The sequence below is a fragment of the Zingiber officinale genome, chromosome 4B (assembly GCF_018446385.1).
Source record: "Zingiber officinale cultivar Zhangliang chromosome 4B, Zo_v1.1, whole genome shotgun sequence".
Taxonomy (NCBI): Eukaryota; Viridiplantae; Streptophyta; class Magnoliopsida; order Zingiberales; family Zingiberaceae; genus Zingiber; species Zingiber officinale.
Window position 1 is genome coordinate 118,295,217 of NC_055993.1, and position 9,036 is coordinate 118,304,252.

The 9,036-nt window shown below is 39.8% G+C and overlaps 1 protein-coding gene across 1 annotated transcript; it reads left to right on the forward strand.

The window, feature by feature from the left end:
* Positions 1 to 5,919: 5,919 nt before the first annotated feature.
* Positions 5,920 to 7,849, forward strand: LOC121976210 (peroxidase 21-like). The gene is made up of 5 exons (XM_042528288.1): positions 5,920 to 6,081; positions 6,160 to 6,314; positions 6,382 to 6,570; positions 7,016 to 7,181; positions 7,276 to 7,849. The coding sequence occupies exons 1-5, from the start codon at positions 6,018 to 6,020 to the stop codon at positions 7,683 to 7,685; spliced, it is 984 nt and encodes a 327-aa protein (XP_042384222.1). The 5' UTR covers positions 5,920 to 6,017; the 3' UTR covers positions 7,686 to 7,849.
* The last annotated feature ends 1,187 nt before the right edge of the window (positions 7,850 to 9,036 follow it).

The following is a 9,036-nucleotide window of genomic DNA, read 5'->3' on the forward strand; positions in this document are numbered from 1 at the left end:
ACCCATAAATGTTCTCCAACAAGCGTCGACAAAAGGGTCAAACATTCTTATCCTAATATAGACTTCAAGACCTTGGGTGAATAAACATGTGGTCAATGTCTCGAGCTACTTGGTGGGGGCAGTCTTAGCCGAGTCGACTAAACACCGTCTTTAAATTCATCATGCTACGGTTTCTCTACTTAATGTTCAGGAATTCATAACAACGAGATATACAAAAGGAGGTAGAGAAGTACTATCTCTCGAAAATATGACAAAATAATCACCAAGTGACTCTTTGTTTCCCAAATATCGTTTTTTGTGTCTTCCACCACGTGGTGCCCTAGTCTCATAAGTGGTAATCAGTTAGCTCTATCTTTTCTACATCTGTACAAGTCATATATTCAAATATACCTTTTAGGTTATCTAACTAGGTACAAACGATCCATGGTCTAAATCCCCATAGAATAGGATACATCCTCTATTGACTGGGATAATATGGGTCTACGTGCCTTGTCCATTAATTCGTAGTGGTAAGGGCGGTATTGTTAGACTGTGTGTTGCTGCAAGGAGCATCAGACGATTAAATTTGTATTTTGATAATGGCAAAGGGGTTCAAAGTTAAGATTGCTTTGTTATCTAACAAGTGTTAATGAGTTTGCAGGAAAGCCCTAAGTTGTCTTAGGCAAAAGTCCTAGTGGATTCTAGGCAGGTAGAAAAGTCCTAGCAACAGTTAGGCAACGAAATCCTGGTCCGGGGGACTGGGCAAAGTCTTGGTAGGTCAAAGACATCGGTCGAAATTCTAGAGTCGTGGACTCTAGGTGAAAATCCTGGGGGTCGCAAACCAGGTGGAAGTCTAGACGGGTCGTGGAGTGGGCGTTCAGCATGAAGTCCTGAAGTCTCGGACGCTGAGCAAAAGTCCGGATGATCTGAAGGACCGGTCTGGCAAAAGGTAATTTCTCCTAAGAGGAGTAGGTGAGGACGCGTTTCTCGAAGAGGGAACAGTAGACGTCGGTTCGACCTACGGTTTTCGGGAAATCCGAAAGTCATAACCGGACAGTCCGGAGACTATTAAAGTTACATTTTATATTACTTGCCTATTTCTCTAACTCTGTTTTGCAGAAAACTAACATTTTTGCAAGTTAAAGTTTGCGGCCTTAATCAATCGATCGAACCTCCGGATCGATCGATCGAACTCCGGAGATCATATTAGCTTGCGGCTAAGTTTCGACCAAGGGATCGTCGACCGAACCTAGGGTTCAGTCGACTGAACGGTGGATAGGCGCTGACTCGATCAGACTAGGTTGATCGGACCAGATAAACCAGCGATGAAAGCAGGATCGGTCAACCGAACAGCGGGATTGGTCGACCAAACGAAGGCTCTATCCGAAGAGGCAAAATCTGGACGGGAAGCTGGGCAGGTTCAAGAGGTTTGGTCGATCGAACACCTGGATCGGTCGATCGATCAGTGTTAAGTCAAAGATTGATCCCGAGATCAGTGGATCTGGATCAGGTCTAGCTCGGCTATAAAATGGGGTTCGACCAGCAGCTTCGAGACATTCATTCCGAATGACTTTTGCTCTTGCGCGCTGCTAAGAAAAGCCTTCGACGACACTGTAACGCTGCTCCGACGACCTAGCACAAGAATATTCAAATATGTAGTTATTGGTATACTTTACCTTATAGTCATTTTAATATTGTAATTTCACACTTGTACTTATTTGGAACTGATAGTGAATTGTCCAACAAAAGCGATCAACGATCGCGGGTCTTGGAGTAGGAGTCTTCATAGGCTCTGAACCAAGTAAAAGAAACGTGTTAGCATTGTTTTACTTTTCTATCTTTATTCCGCTGCAATTGTTCTCTGTTTTCCGAAAACGTGAAAAAAGCCACGAGTGAGTGTCAACTAGTCACGTCCATAGTCGACCCCGATTGCAAATAAGGCTTACTCACTAAGTGTCATCATGCTAGAAACGAATAAATGAGTACAACTACACCATCCAACAAAGAGAGAGTCTAACCAACCATACCTTAATTCCTATGATATTCAACTTGTCTAATAATAAACTACACTAAGTAGTGAACACAAAAGGTAAGATAATCACTAGAAGTATACCTTACTTTCCTATAGCTTAGAGATGTCCTTCGGTTTGCCTTGCGTCCCAAACTCGAAAAATCGTAAATCGAAATGAGATGAAAATCCCAAAAATACAAAACCCATCATTCGAACTCGAATAATATCTTGATATTAATAAATTATCACGCTTCGAGGGTATACTTATCCATCAAATCGGACGGTAACCCCTTAGTGATAATACAAAAAATAATTGGTACCAAACCTATTAAAACCAACACAAATTCCAATACAATATAAAAGAATTACTAAGTTACTTCAATGCATATGATAATGTATGTATGCATGAACGTATGAACATATTCATCTACACAAGATAACAGTTATACCATTATAGCAAAACCTCATCGATTCAACGAGAGAAAGAAAATAATAAATAACAGCAACAGTACAGAAAAATAAAACAACTCGAATAAAAATCTGAACTTGAGTGGGACTGGCAGCTATGACCTCTGAACGACATAACATATCCTCTATATGCTAACCTGGAGGTCAGAGAAAAGCAAAGAGTAGTGAGTACAAAATACTTAAGTGAGTATAAGAAGATAGTGCATGATATTATTATAAAGAGATTAAAGGGAGTAATCTCATGTAATAATACTTAATTACAAAAGTAAAAGCACCAATATAATTATTCGCTAATCAAAAGTTGCTAACCAAAAGCATAACAATAATATAACCCTCTACTAATTTGCTCAGCCGTGTATATACAATGAGTAATGATAGGTAATGATCAACATGGATACTGCACATCATAGGTATATACAAATGCAAATAACATAAATAAATCATCATACATGGGAGCAATTGCTCTATCACAAGAAGTACAAATGACTAAAACATTTAGCTATCTAGCTATAGACTGCGAGAGAAATGTTTTACCATGAATGATCTCATGAGCAGTTTAAAATGTAAGGTCTTTGTCTGCGGGAGAAACGCTCTACCACAAATGGTCTCGTGAGCAGACATGTAGTAGCTATCTAGCTATGGGTTGCGGGAAAAACGCTCTATAACGAATGGTCTCGTGGGCGCCCCAAGGTATAACAATCATATAATAACAATGTAGTAAACATATCACAATCATATACAATAAACATATCACATGTTTATGAAATATCTCACAAGCATATGCCAAGGTCACTGTCAGCACACAACTCCAACTGCCACTACTCTAAGTGGTCGAGTGGGCGGACCTAAAAAGTAGCTATCTAGCTACTGACTACACCCAACTCTAGCTACCACTACCCCAAGTGGCCGAGTTAACAAACACAATCTCGTCAAGAGAATACGAGTCTACCAATCTCATCAAGAGAGTACTAGTCATCTAGTTATAATATCTTAATTAACTTCATGGTATCATCATAAATATATGAAAATAACATGTCACAATCAAGTGGTCTTACATGGTAGTCTGACAGGATAACCTAGTAGAATACTCTACCACTTTGCTATAACATCTATTACGTATAGGCATGAGCCCAAGTATACAACTATATACTATAGTATAAATGCACTAGCATAAGTTTACAACTACACATGGTCTGGTATATCCTATATATATAACCAATCCGAGTATGAAAATGAGACTGCATAGATGTCAATATAGACAAACAAATATGGACAAGCAACAAAGATCATTCACAAGAATAATATAGAGTGGATGTAAGGTAAGCAAGTAGTTGCTGCCTAATCAACATATAATAATAAATAATCATATACCAATATCAAAGAGAATATAATGTCAAAGCAGGAACTATCCACCTCTATTGTAGACCGTTCTAATCATCTTCAAGTCAAAGGCCTGTCTCAAGTTCGAATCCTACTAGTATCGAATATAAAGCAAAACTAAGTACTAGAATCCTCCTCATAACCATGAATAGTATATGTATGTTAATCATTTATTTCCCCTTTAATAGTTTTCTAGATATCTCAATTACTATCAATAAATCTGGAATTTAATTAGTCATCACTAATCCTATTTGAAATTCAATTAACTACCAAGTTAATTAAACTATATTAGTTAACTCTAAATTGATATATAATCAAGTGTCCATTTGATAATTCCTCCTTAATCAATTATTAATTCCATTACCTAATCAACTAACTAAGCAATCTAACTTGTTAATTATCATTTGAATTAAACCACGTTAATTAATCTCACAATCTCACATATTAATTACTCATTCCACTTATTAGTCCATTTATTAAATCAATAAATTGTTTAATCACCTTAATTACCAATTAAACTATATGATTAAACATAATTAATCAGTGTATGAATTTACCGTAATTAAATATCTATTTCTTTTGCTCCAACAACAAGGTATCGGTGGCAAGCGGTCGATGGCGGCAGCGGCATCGTCGCATGGCGGTGGTTGGGTGGTCGACATTAGGGAAAGAATGAGACGCGGCATCGGCGGAGGTGTGCGACAACAGCGTCGTCCAATGGTAGACCCATAGGGGAGGTTGAGGGAGGCTTCAGCCTCCCCAACCTGGCCGCCACAGTGGCCGACGTCCAGTATTAATGGGGAGGGGGCTGCTTTTGTAGCCCCCCACAGACATTAGTAGCGGCCTGTGCCTAGCCACGACGGTACGACCACTCATTATCCGACAGCCTTGCCACCACTGTTGGTGTAAAAAAAATTAGCTGTACAATTCAGCCTCCCTGAGAATTTTTTTTTTTTGGTTCCGCCCTGCAGAACACTGTTGATCGCTTGTGGCGAGGACCCCAAAAGGTAGTAGGGATTGTCTTCGCTACTTCCGATGGTGAGGGAAGCAACGACGACGATGAAAGTTGTGGGTAGTCAGCGCGGCGACAGCGAGGCGCGCTTGTTGACTTTGGTGAAGCAAGACGACGGTTGTTGGCTTTGGCTCAAAGATGAGAAGGTGAGGGACAAGGCGCCGACGTCTCGCGTGGACGGAGGCGACGCCATCAGTTGAACGTGCGACGACGGACACGCTGTCGAGCATATCGAGGGAGAGGAGGAGCAACAATTTAATCATGAACTTAGTATTTTTATTATAAACTTAGGCTAATTGATATTTTCAACTCCTAATTTAAATGAGGTCTTTTAAAGAGGTTTATCTCTTATCCATATATCCCCATAAAATATAAAAAGATACATTTAAAATCTAGAAAAATTTCATTAAATTCATATAAACCTATTTCTCTCTTAATTTCTCACTAATATAAATTTATTTTTCTAAATAAATTTAACTATAACCAATTTTGATCCTTATTTATATTTTGGTATATTACCGTTCTTAACTAACACACTTGATATCTTTATCCACTTTCTCATCTTTCCAACTGTGTTTCTGTGCATGCAAACCCAACAAAGATCATTTCCTTGTATAATTGCTTGCGGCCTTAACATTAGACTCCTTGTGTTGTTGAAGTGTCCACACTAGTGATTGTTTGAAAACATGGAACCTTCAAAATGATTTTAGCACTAACCATGAAGCAAGTGGCAATGGGAATCAAATATCAGGACACAAACATCGCTATCACAATGGTGCCTAACCCTATAACGTCACCATTAGTGCTCCACTTCATAAATTGACTCTAGTGCGCCTGAAAATGAAGCCATATAGATAAGACGGTAGCAATGTTTTAACCAATCTAGCAAATATGTTGCAAAATTATCTACTTTACAACTATAAAATAATATATTCTCTCTTGGAGTTATTGAATTGAATGAGCCCTTCTAACTACCATGTCTGCCATATTAAATGTTTCTTGCAGATGTCGACTATCCAATAATGTTCTTGTAAGCATCCCAAGAAAGTTGAGGGCAGAACACATGGTGGAGCCACTGCTTCAGTGTCGAGATAGGAGTTCAATACTTAAATTGAGATGCAAGGAACCATGTTCTCGTCGACAGCGAGTTGAAGTGAAGAGAAAAAGATGGACTCGATAATGAGACTGATAGCTTTCCTAATCCTCGCATGTTGTAGTTCTCTTCCCAGAGGTCAGCTCAGTACAGTTTCACAGTGTCTTAACACTTGAGTCACATCGCATATTTTGAATTTGATGTGGTGTGTTACAGGCGAAGGAATTGGTGACCTCAAGCTAAACTACTACTCCAAGAGCTGCCCCAAGGCCGAGCAGATTGTTAAGCAAGAGGTTGTGAAGCTCTACAACGAGCATGGCAACACGGCTGTGTCCTGGGTCAGGAATTTGTTCCATGACTGCATGGTCGAGGTTAGCTTGATCAACTCCTTCCTGATTTTTCTGGTGAAATTTAGATTGAAATGGCTGTGTTGTGCAGTCTTGTGATGCATCTCTGCTGCTGGAAACCACCACCAGCATTGTGTCGGAGCAGTCAAAAGATAGGAGCTTTGGGATGAGAAACTTCAAATACGTGACCACCATCAAGGAAGCCCTTGAGAGGGAGTGCCCTGCCACCGTTTCTTGTGCTGATATAATTGCTCTCTCTGCAAGAGAAGGCGTCGTCATGGTATGTATAATTGTCTAATCAAAGGTGTAGTATAATTGTATCATTTAATACTTGAAATACCTCTTATATTTTAACTTGCTTTAACGTAATTCTACTTTTATCAAAGTTATTCTAAGATGTGCAATTTTAATTAAAATTTATTGTGCTTTTAAAATAATGTATCTTCAAGGTTAAGTAATTTTGATCAAAACTATTCAAAGGTGTAGTTTTTATAGTGTAGTTGTAATCAAAGTCCTCTAAGATGGTGCAGATTTACTTAAAATTGTACTCCCACGACTGTGGAGTAGTTGTAAAATATTAGAGGAACAATACGAGAATTAGACAAATATCTTGTAAGTTGATTTTTAGCTATGCATAAGTTGTACTCTGGACTTATCCAATAGTTGTTCTCTGATTTTTTTTTTTTTAATTGTGTTAAAAAAGATTGTGGTGGTGTTCTTTGTAGCTTGGAGGTCCATATATTCCCATGAAAACTGGTAGAAGAGACAGCAAGCAAAGCCATGCAGACGTGATCGATAAGTTCATCCCTAACCACAATGACTCCATGGCCCTCGTCCTCTCCAGGTTCAAATCTTTAGGAATCGACGCAGAAAGAACTGTGGCTCTCTTAGGTGCTTTTTATAAACACAACAAATAAACAAGGGTATCTTTCTCCCTTCTCTTCCATCCAAGTAAACAAGATCATCGATTGCCTTGTGCTTTCAGGGGTTCACTCTGTTGGCCGGGTCCACTGTGTCAACCTCGTCGGCCGTCTCTACCCCACCGTCGACCCGACCATCGACCCTGAGTACGCTAAGTACCTTCTCTACCGCTGCCCGTCGCCGAACCCCGACCCGGAGGCGGTCCTCTACTCCCGCAACGACCGCGAGACGCCGATGATCATCGACAACATGTACTACAAGAACTTGCTGAACCACAAGGGGCTGCTCAAGGTCGATCAGCAGCTGCTCTCCTATCCAGCCACTGCCCAGTTCGTGAAGCTGATGGCGGCTGACAACAGCCACTTCTACGATCAGTTTGGCAAGGCGATGCTGTCGATGTCGGAGAACAATCCGCTGACCGGAAATGAAGGCGAGGTCAGGAGAGATTGCCGGTTTGTCAATGCTGCTGCATAAGTGTGCTGCAGTGTGGGTAGAAAAATGGGTGGGATTCTGATCGGCCACAAGGTGTTTGATTAGGTCTCCGGTAATCTGTATCGAAGCGTCCGAAGCAATAAACACAATGTGCAAGTGCAGAAATAGTGAGTTATGAGCAATAAGCGCTTAAATTTGGAGGAAAAGATGAGATTTTTGAGGTTGAATTCTAAGGATTTGAGGAGATCGAGGATGTGATACGCGAACCTGTTGATGTTGCTGCAGTTCAAATCAGCTCAGATTAGCTCGGCAGGTCGGACTAGATCGGCAGTTCAGCTTGGCAACTTAGCCAAGTGTGACCTAGATAACGGTGACTCAACGACATGGCGGGGCTAGCTTGTAGACACACCCTACCGACTTGGTGCAGGTATAAAAGAATAAAGCCCTCCCAAACCCCCAAAGAGTAAACAAAAAAAGCACAATCTTGTTATGGTTTTTAATGCCATCTATGCAGATAGAAGAGGGAAAGTGAATATGAAACACCAAAATATGTACCTTCAGTGAGTGCAACCTGAGATCACTCGGCCGAATTCTTTCCCCAATACAAAGTTACAAACCATAACAAATTGAGAATATTGATACAAAACGTCAGCAGAAGCTTGCATTTTTTGTTCAGCCTACATTAATACAAGCAGCAGAGTAAAACAAAAACAACTAAAAAGCAACCCAGGCTATCAACATACACACATGACCAATAAAAACATGTGTAGCCATCTTGCTACTAGCTAAACTATTAATGCTAGGTCCAACCCTCAATTAAAAAGTTGATCGGCATTATGCCTTAACGACCAGCGTCGAAATGCACGATAAAGTTTTCAATGCTAGTCTAAGTCCAAATAAAGAGAATCCAAGATTGCCTATAAGAAAATGCTACAAGTGCCTATAAGAAAATGCTGGATTTAGGAGATAAATATTACACTTTTATGTCGTTGAAAGTGGAAAATAGTTCATGTTGGATACAGATGTATTCATCAACTATGAGCTAGCTAGTATTGTACAAAGGTGAGCAACTAAGCCTTGTGCAGTTTATTACTGATAGGTATATCCTTCATGCAGTTTTTGCTCCATAAAATTGGGGATGAAGGTTACTTATGATTTGATTAGCCATTCGTATAGAAGTAGGCTTCCCTGTTTCTCCCTTTTGCATCTCTCCCAAATGGACACTTTCAACGTGCATTATGATCTTGTCTCAGTCTTTGTAATAAGTTTATTCCTTTTTTCCTTCTGTGGCAGGCAAATTTTCAATAGATCAAACTAAAAGGCCAGCAAGTACTTTAAAATTCAACATAAAAGACTTTTTAGTATTAAGACAGGCACACCAGAGGGATTGCAT